This window comes from Notamacropus eugenii, chromosome 4 (genome assembly GCF_028372415.1).
Source record: "Notamacropus eugenii isolate mMacEug1 chromosome 4, mMacEug1.pri_v2, whole genome shotgun sequence".
NCBI lineage: Eukaryota > Metazoa > Chordata > Mammalia > Diprotodontia > Macropodidae > Notamacropus > Notamacropus eugenii.
The window spans coordinates 8,000,768-8,023,890 of NC_092875.1; the positions used below are offsets into that span (position 1 = coordinate 8,000,768).

Below are 23,123 nucleotides of genomic sequence, written 5' to 3' on the forward strand. Positions count from 1 at the left end.
AAAAAACTGAGAAGAAAGCAACATGAGAGGAGCTGGCAGTGTCCCTATCCCCAGCTTGCTGCACCAGACTTTGGGGAACCTCCCCTTGGATGAGATCTCAGCCTTTGTCCCGTGGTCAAATTGTGCTATTTCTCATTACCATGTAGCAACAGCACTTTTGGAAGAGGTCCTTCATTCTGCAGGGTCTGCTATACCGTCCCCTCTGTATACTTCTTCTGACTTCTAGTTTGTTTCTGATTTGGATAAATGGATGTCTTGGCTAAGTACTATGTGTTTTCATTGTGGAATTGGGGTTTGGTGGCAAAAGGGTCAATCCTTGGACATATAGCCTGGGCTCTTGCTTCCCCCCAATAATAAACAGTGAATCAGAACTTAGATTGAACCTGAAAATCACATCCCTTGGACTAACAATATTTAAGGGACCAGATAGACACAATTCTAGCTCAGTAACCCCTTTCTCTGAGGAGAACAAAATGGCAGCTACCTCTAGATCTAATTTTCTGTTTCACCTCCTGGCAGTAATGAGTCTCCCTTGGAGAAGGGTGAGGGGAGAAGAGGCTAGAGATGTTTCTTCTGCCTCCTTTCAAACCACACAACACCTGCATGCAGTACGTGGGGGACAGTTCTCTCTGCATGGGAGATGGTGTCCAACGTGGTCCTGGTGACCCAACTCACCTGCCCCATTACTCCCTCAGGGTGCCTCACTGTTCACCCTGAACACATGGGTATGCCTGGCTTCTTCTCTGTAGGTCTTATTTCCCAGGCTGTGAGGCCAAGGCTGGAAGCATGACACGTGATCCAAGAGATGTTGCCATTCCTAGGGCCCCCATCAGTCAGCTGAGGGGAGTAGGTCAGCAGCTGCTTGCTGATTGTGGGGACAAGGAAAGTGGGCCCCCTTTCCAGATTGATCTCTCCCCTCAATGATGACAGGGCAAACCTGGAAGTAAGTTCAGGGTTCTGCTACTGGCACTTCCAGGGCTCATATATCCATCTGCCCAGTGTAGGCAGGTTGTTAGTAATTGTGGCAAAAGTGCCCCTTGAAATGCCCTCTTTCTTTTCCACTCCTCCCACCTTCTGGCCCTCAGTGAGACCTGGTTTCTTCACACACACACACACACACACACACTGGAGGGTTGGGGAGCCTGCCTCTGGGAAGGGTCTGAGACACCTGAGCAAATGTAGACATTCTGTAGCTGGTTCTGATCTGCTAACCACAGGTCTGGGAGAAGCCTGTGCAATCACCTGAGTAACCAGGATGAGAGCTGCCTTCCAAAGGAACCAGCGATCAGAACTTTATTCATCCTCTAGAACTGATGTCTCAACTTGAAGCTGCTAATGACATCCCATGAGTCAGCAGGTGACCCTGTGAAACTGGTCTCTGGCCTTTGCCCCTGCCATCATTCTTTTCTATTTAGGTAAAGGAATTGGAGACTCTGACTTTGGGGGTTTCAAATGGTTGGGAAAGTTCTCCTCAGGGAGTGTCAGCATCTCAGAAGCCAGGTTTTGGGGTAGGCATCAGTGCCCTGAGGAGCAAGCAGTGGCCTTCAGGATGCAGCCTGAGACAATGTCTCCTTGGAGAATCCTGCCGCTGTCTGGATGGGAACTTGGGGGGAACAATGTTATGTAGAAATGATGCAAAAAATAAGCCCACTCCCCCCAGGGATTGAGGTGAGATAGGCAGGGAAGTAAGGGGTAAGAAGACTGGAAAGGAGGGGGTAAGGTTTAAGGGTTTTGAATGCTAATTTTGCATTGGCTCCTGGAGACCACAGGGAACCACTGGAGTTTATTGAGTAGGGGAGTGACACAGTTGGACCTGTAGTTTAGGAATATTACTTTAGTGGCTGACTGGAGGATGCACTGCAGTAGGGAGAGACTAAGGCAGACACATTCGCCCCTCTCAGCAGGCTAGTGTGATAATCAAAGCCTGAAGTCACACAGGCCTGTACTAGAACTGTGGCAGTGTCGATAAGAGTGGAGCATAATCAAGAGACCTTGCAGAGGTGACAGGGTTTGTTTCCCTGAAGCCAACTTGACTTGTCTTCTTGAGTTGCCATATTTTCCGGAAACACTGGAATCGGGGTATGTGGGAGGTTCTGAATGTGTCAAGGACGAAACCCTCTCTCAGCTGACATCATTTGTTGTTTGCACCCTTAGCTGGACTAACAGGCATTTGAGGAATGAGAGATGGTGAGGAATTCAACATGGAAGCCTCGGGCACTGCTCTACAGTAATAGGGAAAATACAAAAGGGTGGGGTTTGGGGGGAAGGTCATGAATTCTGTTCTGGCTACATTGAGCTTAAGATGTTTACTGAACATCCAGTTTGAGATGTCTGAGAGACAGCTGGAGATGCAAGATTGGAAGTGAACAGAGAGGTGGGGGCAGGATAGATAGATTTGGGAATTGTCAGTGTAAAGATGGTCATTAAATCCACAGGAACTGATGAGATCACCCAGTGAAGTAGTACAGGGGTAGAAGGGAAGAGGCCCCAAGACAGAACCCGATGGGCCCTCTAGGGTGAGAGGATGTGATCTGGAGGAAGATTCAGCAAAGGAGACAGAGGAGAAGCAGTTGGAGAGGGAGGAGGAGAACCAGGACAGACAGAATCCCCAACACCCAGAGAAAAGAGAAGATCCAGGAGGAGAGAATGATGGACAGTGTCAGAGACTGCAGAGGCCAGGAGAATGAGGATGGAGAAAAAGCCATTGGATTTGGCAACTAAGAGATCATTGGTTACTTTGGAGAGAGGAGCTTCAGTGGAATGATAAGATTGGAAGTCAGATCCTCAGAGGTTAATGAGAGAGCAAGTAGAAGCCTCAGTATAGATGCCTTTTCTAGGGGTTTAACCACCAAGGACATAAGAAAGATGGAAGGATCATTAGCAGGGATGGAAGGATCAAGTGCAAGGGTTTTCAGGATGGGGCCGACATGGGCAGGTTTGTAGCCAATAGTAAATGAGCCCGTAAAGAGGGAGAGACTGAAGGAAGTGACAGAGTTGGGGAGGGCAGTCTGTCAACTCAATACTATCCTTTACCTCTGAGTCCCTTGGCCCCTTGTCCTATCTCTGACAACACCTTACCCAACCCCAGTTTCCTCCTTTTACTCTTGGTCACATATGGCTGAACAGAGCAGATGAACATCGGGGAACCACTCAGACTAGATGCATAGATGGGTTGTTGTCTAATAATCTCACCCTGGTTCTCACTTCAGTCAGGCAATCATTCTACTCCTTCAGAGAGCGCAACTCCGATGGGCTGGCCACGTTGTTCAAATGCAAAACGTAAGCTTGGCAAAAAGACTATTTTATGGAGAATTCACAAAGGGCAAGTGTTCACATGGTGGTCAGAAGAAGTGCTACAAGGACACTCTCAAGGTCTCTCTCAAGAACTTTGGAATTGATTGTGTGACATGGGAGACACTGGCATAGGACCACTCAGCATGGCATGCCCATATCCGAGAAGGTGCTGTGCTCTATGAGCAAAGCAGAATTGAAACAGCTCAAAGGAAATGCAGGATGTGCAGATTTAGAGAATCCACCCTAAATGTTCACATGGACTATTTGTGTCTGATCTGTGGTAGAGCATTCCAAGCTCATATTGGTCCGATCAGCCACAGTCAGACATGCCAAGCCTAGAGGCCTGTATTGGGCTACCCGAGTCTTTCTTACCTCACCTCCCGAGGTCTTCGGCTGGCCACGCCGGATGCACGTATGAGAGAAAGGACGTTCCAGAGTCAAACAGGGGTTGAGCTTTATTACAGGGTTTCGGTTACAAGTGCAGGGGGTCTTCTTTCTTAGGACGAAGAGGGGGAGATTTAAGGGAATGGAAGTAGAAGTACAAGCGGGGAGAGAGGGGGAGGGGAGAGAGGAAAGAAAAGAAGCGGAGCCCTACTTTTCTCTTTGGCTCCACACGTGCTAAGAGCTTTCTGGCTTCCTCAATCCTACTTAATCTTCAGCCACACAGTTTGCATCTCAATACCGTGCTGTTAGGTAACTAGGTGTGCTCCAATCCGGGACGACCTCGAGGGCAGGGAGACTCCACCCATCAGGTATCTCCGGGGGAGAGGCGGAAATACCCGAGCTAGCCGAGCTAGCTCGGTCTGACCTTCTCGAACCCCCGCTGTTCATGGAGGGCCTCGTAAGACTCTAAGATTTAGAAGTCCCACTTTTACCCGCCCGAGACTGTCCACACGGATTTGAGCTTCCAGTCCCAACACAGACACACTGAAACTTGACTCTACCATAGTGATGTCATTTTGGTCCTCTTGGAGAATGAACATCAAGGAACACCAGCTACCCCTTCCAAAACAATTCTCTCCTCCAAAAAGGCTTTTCCAAACCTCCTTGTCTCTCCTCAGCACCCCTTCCCTCCACCCTGAGGTCCTTGCCTCATACTTCACCAAAACAACAGGCCATTTGCTGAGGACTCTCCCTTCCCTTTCTCCTCATCTCATCTCTCTCAGATATTGGACCAACTATCTCCTCCTTCACTCCCACCTTAGATGAAGATTCCCTTCTCCTTGTCCTTCTATGTGCACCCCTCTGTTGTCCCCAGCAGATGGCTCCCCCAATCATCCCCATTCTCTTAGGTCAGGACTCTTGTCCATCCTGCTTCTGAGCATCCCTGCATCTCAGAAAACCCTCACTTGGTCCACTGCTCACTGCTGAGCACTCTTCCTTTATCTCTCCACCTGTTTATGGCTAACTCTTGAGAAGGTGGTCAACCTACCTGGTGCCTCCTCTCCTTGAGTCTCTACTGTCTGGCTTCCAGCCTCAGCACTCTACACAAGTTGTTCTACAATGACCAATGCTCTTTCAATGGGCTCATCCCTTCTGGCCTCTCTGTAACCTTTGGCACTGGAGATCACCCTCTTCTTGACATCTTGCCTAGTTTTCCTCCTATCTGTCTTTTTGCTCCTTTAGAGTCTTTTTTGCTGGATCTCCACTCAAGTGACGACTCTTAAAGGTGGATGGATGTCCCAATTGGCTGTGTCCTGGGCCCACTTCCTTCCCTTTTCTCTCGATACTGTTTCATTGGGTGGCCTCCTCCCATGAGATTGAATTATCATCTTGGATTTAGTTATCCATCCTTTACATCTCTCCTGACCTCCAGTGCTACGTCACCAACTGCCTTTTGGACTTCCCAAATTGAATGGCCCTTAGACTACACAACCTAAGCTCAACATGTCTGAAACAGAACTCATTGTTTCCTACTCCCCCAAACCCTCCCCCCTTCCTAACCTTCCTATTACTGTGGAGGGTACTACCAACTTTCTAGTGTCCCTAACTCAAAACCTTGTGTCATCCTTAGCTCCTCATTCTCTCTTACCCTGCCTATATAATCAGTTGCTTTGTCCTGTTGATTCTAACTTAAGTAACATCTCCCACAGATTCCCCCTTGTCTCCTCTGATGCAGCCCACATCACCTTATAGCCATACTCTTCTGGTTGGTATCCCTATTTCTTCCCCACTGGAAAGATTGGCATCCATTGTCTGCTCAGCTATTAAAGTGGTCTTCCTAAACCACAGGTCTGTTGATATGACCTTCTCCCCCATTTAATAAACCCCAGCGGATCCCTATTACCTGTAGAATCCAATGTGAAATCCTGTTAGCTATTAAAGCCCTCATAATGGGTTCCCCTGATCCCTTTCTACTCTCTTTCCTTTCTTTTTTTTTTTAGGCAATCAGGATTAAGTGACTTGCCCAGGGTCATGCAGTTAGTAAGTGTTAGAGGTCAGATTTGAAATCAGCTCCTCCTGACCCCAGAGCCGGTGCTCTGTCTGCTAGGCCACCTAGCTATCCATACCTTCTGATAATGTTTAATATAAAATTTTGGAATAATCTCTTTGTTCTCTCTGAAGTAAACTCAGAGAGTGCCTCTTCCTATGTCAGCAAAAGCCATCCAAGGCCGACTCTACACTCCTTAAGGAGACCTTTAACCTAAGACACCATATCTTGAATAATGAGACTTTCCTTTGAATCTTATTATCTGTAGACATATACTATGTTATGGCATATTAATGGTAAAGAAAATGTAGACATCTTAGGTCGTAATTTCTATTGAACATTGTTTACCCTTTCCTATGTCAGTTATCTGTTTAGGGGAGGAAGCCTGCCACTTACTAGTGGTGGGGTTTCTTTCCTTATCACCGAGACATATGCTTACCCAGCCTGAAATCCCAAGGCCTGACTAACATTGCTTTGTTAATTGTCCTGTCTTACTGAATTTATGATTTGCTTAATTAGGAAAGTTTCTTTCTCATGGCAAAATGTACTTAAGACAGATGATTTCCGTACTAGGGAGTCAGTCACCTCTGACTCCATAGCGCTATGTAACTGTTTTCTTTATAGGGAATTGATCAATTAATTAATTAAATCATAAAATATATGCATTTAGCCTGTTGCCTTATCTCTAACCAAGTTTTCAGGTCAACACTTCTTAAACCTTTCTTGTCTCCCTGACCCTGAATTTCAGTGACTTCGGGCTGTGGGTCACAGACTGAGCACAAGCCACTCCATCTCGGTGACTTGTGGCCAGCTCCCACAGGACCCTTTGCTGGTCTTGGCATTGTTGACCTGAAATTTGGTTGAAGTAGAGGCAACAGGCTAAATGCACACATTTTTATTCTTATTTCCCTTTAAAGTACATGGATTCCATGGAGCTAGATATTAAATCTAGCTACCAGATACCAAAAACAGCAGGCTTAAATCTTTTTTAGGACAATCTAAGTCATTCTGTGTCCTTCAGATTTAGTCTCCTTGAGTGATTAACTAGACCATCAGAAAGGAATTTCTTAATTGCATAGGTTGTAAATACAATAAGATAACAGAATTTGACAAAGTTTCAAGTTGAAATTGAGACCCAAGATGTCTGTATTTTCTTTACCATTAACATGCCATAACATGTTATATGTCCACAAAATATTAAGATATGGAAAACCTCCCATTATTCAGAAAAAGTGTCTTAGGTTAAAGGCCTCTTAAGGAATGTTAAGTCAGCTCTATCTGGCTTTTGTTGACATAGGAAGAGGTATTCTCTGAGTTTGCTTCAGAGAGAACAGAGATTATTCCAAAATTTATATTAAATATTATCAGCAGACATGCTCTGTCCCAGTCTCCTAACTTTATGTGTTCTCCAAGCCCAGAGCACACTCTCCCTGCTCAGCCCCACTTTCTGGCTTCAAGTTCCAGCTAAAATTCTGACTTCTGCCAAAAGTCTTTTCTGGTTCCCCTGAATCTTAATTCTTTCCTGTGAGAAAATCTCTAATTTACTCTCCATATGCCTTGTTGGTACACATTGTCTCTCCCATTGTATGGAGAGCTCCTTGAGAGAGGGATTGTGGGGGTTTGGCCTTTCTTTGCATCCCCAGGGCCTGGCACATTTGTGGGTCAATAGTTTTAGTCAGTAAGAGTTGGAGGCTGAGTTTTCCTCACTCTTTAAGCCTCTACACCATATAGCCTTTGTTTACATGATTAGAACTCCAGATCAGTACAGCCAATCTTGAACAAGGCCTAGCAGTGTGCTGATAAATATTTAACAACAGGCTCTCTGGCCAAAAAAAAAAAAAAGTACACACAATGCATTTTAAACTTTAATCAGCATTATTAACATTTCCTCCAGAACTTTCTTACGTCTAGATAACCCATAAAACAAGAAATTGAGCCCTGATTTGTAGCATTTGCCAATTTCTGAGACATAAATGCTCATCTTGAAAATTTAACAACCAGTTCTTAGTACAAGTTGTCTTTAGCCCATCCCTGGCAGGGCCTGAAGTCTCAGATCTCTCTACCTTTCCCTTCTATGCTTTGACTAGTCATCAATCATCAAACTGGCATCACAGAGGCTAGCAGCCTTAAGGACCTTTTGCCAAGGATCACCTTGTCTCATCGTCTCAAGGAGCAAAGGAAGGGAAAATTCATCTACTCAAACCCAGGTTATTTTGCTCCTTACCTCCTGGAACTGGAAACATCTTGGGATAGTGCAAAGAGCTCTGCTTCTTGAATCAAAAGACACAAATTCAAAATTGTGACACTGAGAAAGCATTTAACCTCCCTGGGCCTCAGTTTCCAAATCTGGAAAACAAGAGGGCAAAATCCTTCTAGCTCTGAATCTAGAATTCTCTAATCTTGGCCAGCAAGTTATAAAAAATGTTTCCCATAGTTGCTTTCCCCAACCTCTCAATTCCAGCACCTCTCCTCTGTTAATTTCCTATTTCTCCTTTATAATTTGGTTTGTTCGCATGTGATCTCCCCATTAGACTCCTTGAGGGCACAAACTGTCCTTTGCCACTTTTTGTAGCTTCAGAGCTTAAAAGAGTGACGGGCACCTGTTGGTGTCTTGTCATTTTTCAGTCACATCTGACTCTTCATGACCCCATTTGGGGTTTTCTTGGTAAAGATACTGGACTGATTTGCCATTTTCTTCTCCAGCTCATTAGACAGATGAGGAAACTGAGGCAGTGTTAAGCCCTGGGTCACACAGGGCTGGATTTGAATTTAGGAAGACGAGTCTTCCTGACTCCAGGCCCAGCACTTTGTACATTATGGCACCACCTAGCGGCCCGATTGTATTGCATGCTGGTTACATCTGCCACTGCCAGCTAATGTGGATGGCCCCTCTGAGTCTGCATTTCCTCCTTTGTAAAAAGGGACAATAATGACACCTCCCTCACAGGATGCACGTGATGATCAAAAGAGCTAACGTGTGTAAAGGGCATTGGAAACCTTAATACAACATAAAAACATCAGCTCTTTGTCAGTCTTGATGAATTATTATAAATATATAACCCAGCTCCCACCCAAGTGAGAGAGGGAAGGGGCAGACCCTAGCTGTGTGTTGTGGGGGAGATGTGGCCGAATTGGTGGAGAGAAGGCTAATCATAACAAGACACCTGTAGAAGCACTAGGCTCTTCAGAGAGGGACCTGTGGGGTTCCAGAGAGTCTTTGAGAGAGAGAGAAAAGATTCTGGAAGCCACAGACTTTTAAGAGAAGACAACATGTCCCTGGCTCACCTCCCCAGAGACTTTAGAGAGAGACCTTTTTGGGTCAGATGGAATCTCTCTCTTAGTTTGCACTGAGGTCTTATTTTACTCCCATCCAAAGAGCTCATTCACTCTTGTGCATTTTCTGCTACATTCGAATCCTTAGAACCCAGATTTTTGTCTGCCTTTTGTTTAGATAAACGAGTTTACTTCCTATTAAATGCAGTGAGGCTGTCCCCCTTTTCCCCATATAGCACGAGGGCGGCGTGTGTCTCAAAGGGAAGCAGAGTAGACACTTCGAGCATCTTCTTCCCCCATTCTCTTTAGTTTGGGGATTTGGCTGAATTTCAATAGTTCCTTTGTCTTCCTTTTATCCAGTTCTTTAATTCTTGTCCTCTTTTTTCTTTTAAGTATTCAAGTGAATTCCTCCCTTCTTTTGTTCATTAGTCGAATTTTTTTTAAATTTTCTGTGCCTTTTTCTAAAAAAAAGCTTTCATTCTCTTCATAATTTATCTCCCTTTCTGTCTAGGTTGTTTTTAATTCTTTGATTCATGGCCTTTACATTCATTCAGCTCTTTTTTAGACTCTGTGTTGCTTTTGGGATGGAAACTTTTGAAATATGTATTTTGGGTTCTGTCCTCTATGTAGCTTCTATGTTATTGAGACAATATTTGTGAAGTGCTTAGAACAGTACATGGCACATAAGAAACATTACATAAATATTCATTCCTTTCCCCTGCCCTTTCTGCCTTGGAGGTCTTGCCCCTAGTCTCTTTTTTTTGCTTGTGCCTCACTCTTAGAAATAATAGCTCCTGCACATGATAGAGAAGCATTGCCTCAAGCTAGGAATTTCCATGTCACTGATTGTGTAGTTCCTTATTTAATTTTGCGTTTCTGAGTCAATTTTTCCCCTCTAATTGCCATGTACTCTCCTGCCTGATGAGTCCATGTTCTCCTATCCTTCATGGTATCAGCTGACATTTGCCTTTTCTTAGGGCAGGATGAGTAGCCTTTCTCCACAGTGGATGCCTACAGATTATACCCCTTGTAAGGTAAAGCCTTCATTTCCTTTTATAGAATCTCCCTTTCCCTATGGGATTGTCATGGTGGTACTCTCAGAGAGTGGTACTCTTTTCCACTGCTAAAACAAGATTTCCTCTTTTCTTTCCCCTTGTTTTAATCTCCCCTTTTGCTTTTTAGTTCATTCTCCCATGGGCTCCCTTCTTCCTAAGAGACCAGGAATTACTTTCCCTTTTTCACTAACCTTTGACTTTATCATCATAAGTGACATATTCCAGTCTACTCTTTTCCTCTCCTCTCACCATTTTTTGGGTGCATGTCTCCCCTTTCTGTAATTTAGTTCCATAAGAACAAAAACAAACCAGTGGTTCACCTGTAGGCAGTGTATCGTGGGGCTTAGTTCATGTTTCACACTTTACCATGGCATGTATTTGCTTTCTGCTTTCACATTTGTATCCTTAGGAATTTTTAAAGCAAAATTTCTTACTAGTGTCTATTGCTATTACCCTTTTTGTATTTTGAGATGTTTTCTTACTAGAAATGCTACAAATGTCCATAAAAAAATTATAGTTAGACTTAGGTTTGCAGCGTAGGTCACCTTAGGTTATAGGCTTTGTTCTTCAGAACACATTATTCCATTCCCTCCTAAGGTTTTTAGTGGGTGCAGAATAGTTTTGTGTTATATGAATTTCCTTTCCTTTGCATTTGAAGGTGTTTCTCCTGGTTACTTGAAGGAATTATTTTTTGCAGTTGTTGAAATTGCTAAATTTAATTTAACACTGTGTGTCTTGTACTTTGGAGTATAGGTTGTTTGTTTTTTCTGTTGTTTGATTTTTCTTTTTTTGATTGGCTCTTTGTTCCCAGAGCTCTCTCTAGATCCTCAAGTTGAAGAGGGCACCCTGGGAATTCACTTTAGCCTCTCCCACCTGGCTACTTTCTTATATTTCCCATTGCTTCCTTGGACTTTGTGAGCAAGATGAAATGAACTGGGAAACTCACTGCCTCAAATCATTTCTTACTCTGGATGCAGGACTAACTTCTTCTCCTCCTCCTCTCCCCCCCTTCCCTTCTCTTTAACCATTACTCCTCTTTTCTGGTTCCTTTCATGGGTTGCTTTCCCCCATTAGATTGTGAGTTTCTTCAAGGCAGGGACTGTCTGTTTTTCTTTATATGCCTAGGGCATTTAATAAATTTGGTACTTATTAAATATTTAATTAGGCACTTTTTATTGATAATTTGTTTTCTGTGTTCAGAAGCTCTGTGAAGTTTTATTGTATTGTTTCTTGTATTGTGGTATAGATTTTTTTTTACTGCCATGTTCTTCCAAGAGATCTAGAATCCTTAAATTATCTTTATGCATTGTCTTCGGGATCAATGTGTTTTTGCTTTTATACAGATTATGTTTTAACATATTGATTTTTTGTTTCTCTTCTCTCTACATTATCTTTCATTTCTGTATATTCACATTCCCAGTCAGTATTTTCTCTTTCCTTCCTATGTTGAGACTTTCTATCATGGATTCAAGTTTTCTATTATGCCAATTATTTCTGCTGGGCAGGGAATAAATTCCATTTTAACAGTTCATCTTTTACTTTTGGAGACATCCTGTTGTGGTTCCATGTTCTCTTGGGAATGCATAGGATTCTGTGCCTCATCACGTATTAACTATTTTTCATTTGTCTCGAAATATTCATAGATGCCTGGACTCTTTTGGCTGATCTGGAAGCCATAATCCCTTCTGCTGTTAATATCTTCCTTGTTGGTTCCTTTGCTTGCACTCAAGGTCTTTAACGGTTTTCTTCTTCCTGAGATCTTTGGTAATGTAAGCCTCATATTACCTTTTGAGTGCAGCTTCCCTGGACTTCAAAGCCATCTCAGCCACATCAGACAGCTCATATCTGTCAAGTGTCCATGTCTATACCTAAATGACTTCTGGGGGGACAGAAATGGTCCCAGGTGGAAGTCATGCTCTTTCCCTCAGTCACATGTATATGTCCTGTCCCAGGTCCCTCTCTTCCTCACTTCTCTGTCTGAGCTCAATTGCAGGACAGAGGGTTGTTATTTTATTCTCCCCACTTCTGTACTTTGATTTTCTCTGAGCTTCAGAGGGAGAGTGGTAGAATTTTGTTTTTTTGAAACCTGTTAAGTGGGCTTGTGCAGTTCTGTAGGCTTAATGTTGTAGTTGGGGGAGGAGGGTATGGAGGTATTGAACGCCTTAGGGGTTGGGCATAAGGCTTTTCTGTTGTAGAATCTCATTAGGATTCTTGCTGTCCTTGAAGCTGCTTTATGTCTTGTGCATAATTCCTATTTTGGAGAAGCTTGACAGGTTAGGAGAATTGGAGAAAACATCTAGTCCACAGCTTCATCGCCACTCACCAGTCAAATCTACATTTTTAATAGCCTGTGTAATGATAATGTTTAATATAAAATTTTGGAATAATCTCTTGTTCTCTCTGAAGCAAACTCAGAGAATGCCTCTTCCTATGTCAACAAAGCCAGCCAAGGCTGACTCTACATTCCTTAAGAGACCTTTAACCTAGGACACTATCTTGAATAATGGAACTTTCCTTTATATCTTATTATCTATAGACACATACTATGTTATGGCATATTAATGGTAAAGAAAATATAGACATCTTAGGTCATAATTTCTATTGAACTTTGTTTACCCTTTCCTATGTCAGTTATCTGTTTAGGGCAGGAAGCCTGCCACTCACTAGTGGTGGAATTTCCTTCCTTGTCACCGAGACATATGTTTACCCAGCCTGGAATCGCAAGGCCTGACCGACATTACTTTGTTAATTGTCTTGTCTTACTAAATTTATGATTTGTTCAACTAGGAGAGCTCCTTTCTCACAGCAAAATGTATATAAGCCAGAAGATTTCTGCACTGGGTAGCCAGAACATTTCTGGCTCCATAATGCATTATGTTACCGTTGTCTTTAATAGGGAATTGATTAATTAATTAAATCATAAAATGTATGCATTTAGCCTGTTGCCTTTTCTTTAACCAAGTTTTCAGGTCAACAGTAGACACCTACCTTGGGAGGGAACACAGCTGTCTCACAGACATTACGTTATTGTCAGAGTCAGGGTCTGGTCAGGCTGGCAGCACGTGCTGAATCTGAAAGATGAAACTGACGAGAGAAGTACAAACCCAGGCACTTGGCTCAAAAACCCAGCTTCATTGAGTAGCATTCCTGGGACAAAGGTCTTAAACAAAGGGGGCTGGAAGCTGGATCTGAGTCAACAGTGGGCTAGCCTGCCGAGAAGAAGGGGGTGCAACCCTGGGCAGGCCCCGGGAGGGAGGTGCTTGTTCTGGTGGCCCCCCACCCAGGTTAGATCACACCTGGTCTATTCCGTGTGGTCATGGGCAGGCACTGACTGTCTTGGGAAGGTCACTGATGTGTCCAGCTACAAGCAGGGCAGTGATGGGCTTTGGGGGAGGGGGAGAAGCCAGGCGTCGGGGTGGGGCGTGAGGGGGGCTTTGGGGGTGAAGGTGGCATTAGGCATTTTCAGCTGGGGGGGGTCAAGGGCACAATCAGCGGCCTCCCGCACGGGGCGCGGCTTCGTCAGGGTCTGGGTCTGCTTCAGGGTGTCAGGACGCCCCCCTCTCGGGGTTGGGACGCTCCGATCCGGGGTCGGGCTCCGCTGCCAGTCGCTGGGATCGCGGTCCTTCGTCCGCACAGCGTGTCTGGGGCCGCTGGCCAGCGCTTGCCCACGTGCCGCTCCCAGAACTACACTTCCCGGCATGCCCAGGCGGCCGCGCAGGCGCCCTCCGGGCCCCGGCCTTGCCGCTCCACCTCCCCTTCCGGGTCGGGCTCCGCGGCCCCAGCGGCTTCCGGGTCAGGCTGCTCCCAGCGGAGGCGGCGGCGCCTGAGGGGAGAGGCGGGAGCGGAGCGGAGGCCGGGCCGGGCCGCGGACCATGGACGTCTCGGGCCAGGAGAGCGACTGGCGCAGCAATTCCTTCCGCCAGAAGCTGGTCAGTCAAATGTGAGTAGAGCCGCAGCCCCTGTCCGCCGGGGCGCCCCCTCCCGGCCTCCCCCGCGGCCCTGGACCGTCTGTCACCGGGGCTCGCACCCGGCCCGGCCTCCCGCTGTTCGCCGGCGACCCCCGACCCTCCCCGGGCCTTCGTTTCCCCTTCAGGCGGTCAGCAGGTGCTCTGGGGTGGAGGGACCCAAGGAAGGTCCACCCTGCGCCGGGAAGTCCGCCCCGAGTCCGCAGTCAGGGGCCCCTCCTGTGCCAGGGCCGGGCAAAGGCGCGGAGGTGGGACGTGGGAGGCTCTGGGACGCGCCGGGGGGGCGGAAAAACCTGGAGCCCCCAGACCGGTCGGAGTCCCAGGCCGCGCCCCACGCGGGTACGGCCGGACGACCCCCTTTCTTCACTTGGGGCTCCTTGGGGCGACCTGGGGGGGGAGGGGCTGCCGCGACCGGCCCTTTGACCCGCTGCTCCGCCCCCCTGGACATCCCCACCCCACCCCACCCCGGGTGACTCATGCCCATTGAATGCGGCTCGTCCCGGCCGGGCCGGGGGCCCCACTGCCCCCAGCCCCCTCCCCCGGCTCGGGGCCTCGGACCGTCCCCCCACCCTTCCTGCCGAAGGAGCCTGGAGCCGTGGAGGGCACCCGGGGCCGCGTGGGCTGCGGCTGTGCCGCCCCAGCTTCTCCGCGTTTCCTCCGCGGGCTCCCTCCCCTCCGGGGCTTTCCCTGCGCCGGCCGCCGCCTGTGTGCCCAGCACTGTGCCGAGCGCCCGACAGCAGCGCGGCCGGGCTGGGAGGGGGTGGGCATCTCCGCCCTCCGAGCCAGCGACAGCTTGGGCCGCCGGCCGGAGGGCTGGAGGAAACTGAGGCAGACCTTGGGGGGAGTGAGGAGGAGAGCGCTCTTGTCCCCGTGGGGCCGCCCGCCCGTGGGGCCGCTGCTTCCGTGCCTGCCAGGTTCCCCTCCCCTGCCGCAGGTCTTCCTGCTTATCGAGTGCCCCCGGCCCGGGCTCCCTTCCCCTCGGCTGGTGGCCGGCTCAGACCCAGACAAGGAGGTGCCCCTCCGGAGGAGACCAGTTCCAACTCCTGATGGCAGCTTGAGTGCAGCCAGGCCAAGCGGGCACGCGCCTCCTGCCAGTCTCCCTGCCAGGCCTCCTTCCTCTGTCTGATGGTTGGTCCCTCCCCTTGGAGGCCCCTTTCACATCCCTTCAGCCCAGCCCAGGGTCTGGCCAGTAGGCCCTTCTCTGCCTTCTTGCCCTTTAATCCTGCCCCCGCCTAGAAGGGCTTCTCTTCTGCCAAGGTCCAGCTGAGCCATGGCCTCCATGACTTTATTCCCGGATCCTCCTCAGATGGAAGTCAGTGCTCCTTTGTGCCCAGAGTTTCATGTGTTAGAATAATAGCCAGCACTGATGTGGTCCTTTAAGATCTGCCAAGCCAGGGCATAGAGGGCAGGAATTGTGCTGTCTCTTCTTTTGAGATCCCCAGCCAATCATCATTCCTAAACTGATTAAGCACCTACTGTGTGCCAGGCACTGTGCCAAGAGCTGGAGGTACAAAAAGGTAAAAGACAGCGCCTGCCCTCAAGGAGCTTCCAGTCTTCTGGAGCGGAGAGAGAACATAGCTGGCTACATGCAGGCCACATAGGAAATGATTACCTGAGGGAAGGCAAAGGAATTAGGAGGAGTCAGGAAGACTTTCTGTGGAAGGTGGGATTTTGATGGGGATTTAAAGGAAGCCAGGAGGTCAGGAGGGGAAGCACAGGGGTGTGGGAAACAGCTGGAGAGAATGGGCAGAACTGACAGTTGAAGTGTCATGTTTGTGGTACTGCTGGGACGCGGGGTCGCTGAGTAGGAGAGTACATGTTGGGAAGCAAGGTGTAAGACTGGGAGCTAGTTTAGGAAGGGCTTTGAATGCCAAACTGGAGTGTTTCACATTTATTCTGGGAGACAATAGAGAGCCAGTAGAGTTTTGAGTATTGAGGTGACCCAGTCAGAACTGTGTTTTAGGGAAATCACTTTAGTGGCTGTTTGGAGGATAGATTGGAATAGGGAGAAACTCCAGGCAGGCCAGTCGTCAGGGTGATAGAGATCTAGGCTGTTATGGCAGCAGTGTTAGAGGAGAGAAGGGAGCGTATTTCAGAGATGCTGCAAAGAGGAAATCGGCTGACCTGGTCACCAGCTTGGACGTGGGGAGGTGAGAGATAGTGAGGAGTCCAGGATGATTCCTAAGGGTTTGAGCCTGGGGAACTGGGAGGATCATGTTGCCCCCTACAGTAATGGGGAATGTGGGTTTAGGGAGAAAGGTAATGAGTTCGGTTTTAGGTATGTTGAGTTTAAGATGTCTACTGGACATCCAGTTTCAGCTATATGAAAAGCAGTTGGAGATGCAAGATTGGAGGTCAGCAGAGAGATTGGCCAGAGTATAGTAGATACCTAATAAGTCTTTTAAAAATTGAATTATTTTGAGAACAGAGCATGTGTTGTGGGATCATAACTGAAGTCAGAGTTGTTGAGTTATTGCTTTTAATTCAAGTGTTACCACATTAGGGAGATTCATGTACTTTCAATTTTTAATATGGAAAATATAGAGGTAGTCTGCAGAAGTCACCAGTTAATTAATTCCAAACCCCTTAGTTTTTTTCCCATGGGATTCTCCTAGAACACCTCTAATTAACAGTCCAGCACAGGAGTCATATGAAGAATTAAAAAGGAATGCTTTGCTGCTGGTTAGCTGTGGGACTTTGAGTAGATCAGATTCTCACTTTGAGTGACTGGTAATTCTAAGGTCCCCTTTTGCTCAAAGCTTGTGGGACGCTGTGGTTTTAAATGAGTGGTGGAGAGGAGGGGCCCTGCCCCCCAAGGCATCCTGTCCTTGGAGGGTTGGAATTCATCTTGCGGAGTCCCCGGGAGCAGTTGAATTTTAAATGATTTTTTTTGTTAACGATGCCTTTGATTTTAGTCATCTTTGTTTCCAGATATATTTCTTCTTTACCCCGCAAGCAGCCTTTTATTACAAAAAAGTGAAAAAAGTAAGCAATATGTCCCTTGAGTCAGGACAGCATATGGAGTGTTCTGCATCCATTAAGACTCTCGTTTCCAATGAAGGCAGAATCCTGGTGGATAGCTGGAAGGGAGCTGTGGGAGGGTGGGAGCAGTAGTGTACCGTACTGAAGATGCTTGTGGGATGTGCTGAGATACCAAAAGAAGAAAGCAAGCCTGAGGGCTTCGACTTTGGCCTAGTCTTAGGGAATGTGCTGCTCAGTCACTCAGTGGCCATTGTTTAGGTCCCTTCTCTTTACCCAGCTCTGTACTAGGTATTATGGGAAAGAAATAAAGTCTTCCTCCTTACCCTCACTCACTGATCTTATACGTGTAGGGAAGCCAAAGGGGGTACCCAGTTAGACTGCAGAATGGTCAGCAAAGAGGGTCTGGGGGTAAGCAGAGAGGAGTCACAAGGCAACCCTCGAAATCACTTGGAAGGGTGGGGGACAGTGGTCGTCTCAGCCAGGAGAAATAGCCTCATCAAAGGCGGAGGCACGTGGAATCAGAGGCTGGGTTTGCCCAGGGTAGGGCCCAGTTTGGAACAAAGGGCATTGCTGTCATCACCTTGAAGCCAGGGTCTGTTTCATTCTTGTTTCTGTATGACCTGTGCCTGGGGCCGAGAGGTCCTTAAAAAATGCCAGCTGATTGTTGATATAGTGTGAGATGAGACTGGAAAGGTTTGTAGGTGCCAGATAGGTTGGCATCCATTCTTAGCACTTCACTGCAAATAGAAAGGTTCGGAAGAGGGCTGGCCTTGGGGGTGAAGAATGAATTCTCTCTTGGATGTGTCTTGTTTAAGCTCTCTCTGAGATCCATCCAGGTGGAGATGCCCAGCAGCTAGTTGGGTTGGATATATAGACTTGGGAGTCCTCTGTACGATGATCACGAACCCGTGGAATTGATAATGCCCCCAAGGGATGACAACACAAAAGAAGGTTATAGACGGCACCTTGGTCTACCAGGTCGACCTTAGTTGATGCTAGTGGTTGTGAGGAGGAGGAAGCCCAGCAAAGGAGATGTGGAAGGGGAGAATGGAGAGAGAGCAGTCTCCCAGAGGCCAAGGAGAAGGACCAAGAGTGAGTGCGGACTGGACCACCTAGGCCTCCGCCCCAGCCTGTGCCTGGGGTTACACGGGGTGGCAGTAGGGACAGTGAAGGCGGGGAGGGGAGACTTGGAGTAAGGAAACCTGTAGACAGCTCTGCCCATAACTCCTCGGAACCTCGGTGGACTCTGACAGACGGGCATCGGGAGGAGCCTTGTATCAGCCACCCCACAGGGGGATTTTGAGGAAAGTATTTTGCAACCCTTCATTTGCTTCTATACCTGTACACGGCTGGTGTGGTAATTATGGGTGCTCCTTACGGTCATCCCTTCTGGTGTTAGCACAGGCCGTCTTCATGTCTGTGCTCCTTTCTCACCGGTTTGGGGAAGCAGAGAGTGCATGGAGCATGTTGTGTTACAGATGAGAGAAAAACTGCTTCTGAGAGGTTGAGTGCCCAGGTCACACATCACATGCTCCAAAAATAACTTTTAAAGATTGTTATAAAAAAAATTTAAGGTTTGTTTTTTAAAATTTTGAGTTTCAGATTCTCTGCCTCCCTCTCCTCCCCGCTCTTTGACAAGGCAAGCACTTTTATGTAGGTTATACATGTGTAGTCATGCAAACCATATTTCTATATTTGTCATGTTGTGAAAGAAACACAGACCAGAAAAAGACAGTTTAAAAAGTCTGCTTTGATCTGCATTCAGTCTCCATCAGTTCTTTCTCTGGAGATGGAGAGCACCTTTCCTCATGAGTCCTTTGGAATTGTCTTGGATCATTGGACTGCTGAGAAGAGCTAAGATCCTTGGGCATTGCTGCTGTTACTGTGTGCAAGGCTCTTCTGGTTCTTACTCCACTGTGTCAGTTCATCTGAGTCTTCCCAGGCTTTTCTGAAGCGGTCCTGCTTGTCACTTCTTACAGTATGATAGTATTCCATTGCAATCGTCTACCACAACTTGTTCAGCCATTCCCCAGTGGATGGGCATCCCCTGAATTTCTAATTCTTGGCCACCACAAAAAGAGCTGTTAGAAATGTTTTTGTACATGTGGGTCCTTTTCCTTTTTGGTTTTTGTCTCTTTGGGAAGCAAACCAAGCAGTGATATTGCTGGATCAAAGGGTGTTCACAGATTTATATCCCTGTGGGCATAGCTCCAGGCTGTTCTCCAGAATGGTTGGACCAGAATGTATATTCTTTCTCTCTCACAGTGAGGAGACAGACAGCCTGGCTGGGAGGCGTATATTAGGCCAAGGGACAGCCTTTTTCCTGCTCACCTTTCACCTTACAGTGGTTTTTAAAGCTTTAAGTGGTTGGGGGAAAGAACCCTCCAAAGAACAGTAATATTTTTTTACCCCTGAAAATTATGTGAAATTCTAGTTTTAATATCCACAAGTAAAGTTTAATCGGAGCACAGCCACGCTCACTGGCTGCTTTTGCAGGTAGCTTCTGCCAAGACCTTCCAGGTGTGGTGCTCTGGATGCTCAGCACTCCTAAATGGCAGGGACGCAGTTATAACTTCAGCAGCGTTTTGTGTGCAAGCGTATCGCCATACACATATGTAGTAGCGTGTACTAATCTTGTCAAAACAAGAAAAGGGGGAAAATTAGGATGATTTTTTTGAGCTCAGAGCTGAGATTGACTTTTTTCTGAATGAGAACAGGCCTGAATCACTTTAGCAAAATACTGAATGGCTGCGGAAATTAGCTTTTGCTGCAGACTTGATAATGTTTCGTAATGAATTCAGCCTAAAATTACAAGGCAAAACAGCGTTTATCTGCAAAGCTTCTACTGCAGGAAACTCAGTTCAACAACAGCAAACATGACTTGAGTCCCAAGTAGTGTTGAGATGTGTTGTACGCTTCCCATGCTGCTACAGATGAAAACAAGAAGCAGGTTCCCATTGCTACGCAAACTTTCAGGGGATCTGTTTTCCATAGTCAGACTGGCAATGTTTTCTCAATTCAGATGCAAAAGAAGTTTCCATATTTCAGAATCCATTTAGCTGTGCTATTGAAGAGTTTCCACCTACCCTTCAGCTGGAAGTGATTAATCTATAATGTAATGACATGTCAGAAATCAGATAACAGGAGAAGAATCTAAAAGAGTTTGAGAAACGCCTTGTAAGCAGTGAGCATGCTCAGTTAGAATCCTGTGCTCTTGTACTGATAGCCGTCTACATCAGTACCTACCTGTGTGAAAAGACATGTTCAAAGATGAAATGTAGAAGAAAAACCCGTTACACGTCAGTACTAACAGGGGAGCATTTGTATTTGATTTTGATAGCGAACACTGATTTTGAACCCCAGTTAAGCAAAATGTAACTTCCCCAAAAAGAATTCCACTCCTTTCTGTCATTAGTAGGCCTGTATTACAAAAAAAATGCACTCAATTATACTTTGAATTCTGTGGATAGAAATTTTGTGGAAATTGTTTTGTTGTTGTTACTTAAGTATCCACGTAACATCCTCAGTCTTACCTCTCCATCCATAAAGCCTAAAATATTTGCCATCTGGCCACATGCAGGAAAAGCTTGTCAGCCTCTGCCTTAGCTAGACTGCCAGGACAGACTTAAAGCTGGACAGAACTTGGGCTAACATCAGATCTTTCCAACCTTTCTGCTCTCAAGATCCCTTTACACTTAAACATTGTTGAGGACTCTCCTTCCCTCCACAAGCTGTTGTTGATGTGCAGCGTTTCTACCAATATTTGTCATGGTAGAAGTGCAACATTTTTACTATGGTTGTGCAGTAGTTTTAACCCGGAGAATTCTTCATTTTGCAGAGGAGAAATTAGGCCTAAGGTGTTCTGAACTTCAGCATGAAACCAACCCTTCCCTCTGACCCAGATTAAGGACCCTTTGGGGGGAGTCCTTACATACATTTTAGTAGGGCAGGGAGTCTCAGAAATATCCTGATAATTGTATTTCAATACAACCAATTTTCCTTGTAATCCTCGTGTATTTTATTTTATGCATTTAAAAACATTATTCTATTAATAGCATTTGTAGAGCTCTTTGAGGTTTACAATGCACTTTACAAAAGCTAATTTCCACAGCCATTCAATATTTTGCTAAAGTGATTCAGGGCTGTTCTCCTTCAGAAAAAAGTCAATCTGAGCTCAAGGGGTCATATGGTACAGCTCCTCCCTTGGAGGAAAGTCTGACGCCCATACTGTAGTCAGCTGTCCTCATCCCCTGGTGGCCAACCTCTGGGCCCAACTTGGCTGATATTTGCATGGCAGACAGGCAGCATGGTGCAGGGCAAGTCATCAGCGCCCCACTGATGCAGTTTGGGAGAGCCAAGTGTTACTTCTAAGAAAATGGAGCCAGAGGAGAGCTCTGGTAGAGCGACTAGGGAACCAAAGAGTCATAAATCTCAGTCATGATGCTATGTATACAAGAAAGGGGGTTCCTGAATGGAAGAGGCAGTCATTGATTGAACACTGGCTCTCTGTGCCAGCTCTGGGCTGAGGGCTGGGGATCCATAGTCTGCCAATGGGCAATCCCAGCTTCAGAGAAATAAATGCACAGGTGGAACCCAAGGAGTTCACAGTCCATAGAGAAGTTGGCATATTTGTAGCAGTAGAACAAAAGAGGGGGAGGAAACAAAACTTCATCTAAAGAGGTGTGGCCTGGGAGGAGAAAGGTGTGGTAATGGTGGGAAAGGCCAAAGCTTTGGGAACTGCTAGACTGAAGATGGGCCAGTCTTCCTTGCTTGTCTCCAAGGGTCCCAGCCACACTCTGTTTCCCAGGCTAGTGTAGACTGACTGGCACCTGTACTGACTCCCAAGGTCACATGTGGGCAGTCCAGCTTGGGATGCAAACACACAATGTCAGCTCAGGGGTACACGTCATCCTTGACACATTCAGGGCTTCCTCTCCTGCCTTTTCTGGGCCCAGTGTTTCTGAAAATATGACTATTTAAAAAGGCAAGTTCAGGGGACCCCCCCCCCTCAATATTGCCTAAGTCAAGTGAGCTATCTCCTTCTGTCAGGGAGCTTACATGCCCTTTAATAGGCCGGGGAGTCTCTGAACTTGTTTTGAAAAAATATCCTGATCATTATTTCAGTACAATTGATTTTCTTTGTAACCCCTAGGTATTTTATTTTATTCATTTAGAGACAGTATTCCAATAATAGTTAGCATTTGTAGAGCTCTTTGAGGTTTACAATGTACTTTACAAGTATTACCTATCTCATTTTATCCTCACAACAGCCCTAGAGAGACAGATGCTTTTACACCCACTTCTTAGATGAGGAGGTCCATAGACTTCAGACTACCACAGTGAGCTAGGACACGAAAAAGGTTAGAACCCTTGTAAAGAGGGACAAGACCTAGAGCAGAGGGGTGACCAGGCCAGGGGGTGATCGTAGGGAACTCAGCCAACGTAGTCTTTCCAAAAGCATAGAAATATTAATCTGCTCATTATGCCCTGAATGGGGGGAAGACGGGGGACAGGGACATGTGTGTGCTTAGCACCCAGGGCTTGACCAAGTGAGCTTTCCCTTTATTTCATCTAGAAGCAGGCCTCTTGTCTGTACTTAGTGCATTCATCATTCATTCATGTGACAACACACAGATGGCAAGATGGAGGCTTGGAAGGAATGAGGAGGTAGAACAGGTCCTAGTGCTAGGCCTGGAGTGATGGACAGATAGAATTGGTTGGGCATTTTTGCTCCCTGGGCACCAAGACAAATAGGACGCCTCAGAATGAGGGCGGGAACTTCCTCTGCCATTAGCAGCAAAGGTAGGAAACTCACAAGCATTCTGGGACTAGAATAAGATTTAATTGGGGAATGTTTAATAAAATAAATGAAAGAAAATAAATAGAGACACTATTAATTTGTCTATATTTAATTTAATTAATTTCCTGGTCAATACACAGCTGGCTTGACTTCAATTTGAGTATGACTCCCGTTGTTCTGGAGAGCCAGGTGGGAGTGCTGTGGGGAAGGAGGGTAGGCAGTGACTGGTCCAGAGGCTGCCACCTGATTTTGTATGGCCCATGAGTGAAGAATGCTTTTTACATTTTAAAATAGTTTTATTGTATTTAAAAATATAAAAACCA

At 46.5% G+C, this 23,123-nt stretch overlaps 1 protein-coding gene across 3 annotated transcripts in view; it reads left to right on the forward strand.

The window, feature by feature from the left end:
* The first annotated feature begins 13,830 nt into the window (after window positions 1-13,830).
* The window catches only part of MED15 (mediator complex subunit 15), an 81,277-nt gene continuing 71,984 nt past the window's right edge, over window positions 13,831-23,123 (forward strand). For 2 of the 3 annotated variants that reach the window (XM_072599667.1, XM_072599670.1), the window contains exon 1: window positions 13,840-13,993. In XM_072599667.1, the coding sequence (XP_072455768.1) occupies window positions 13,926-13,993 (68 nt within the window). In that variant the 5' untranslated portion in view covers window positions 13,840-13,925. Of the gene's footprint in view, window positions 13,994-23,123 lie in introns of all 3 variants that reach the window. The other variant, XM_072599668.1, reaches the window with a different exon arrangement.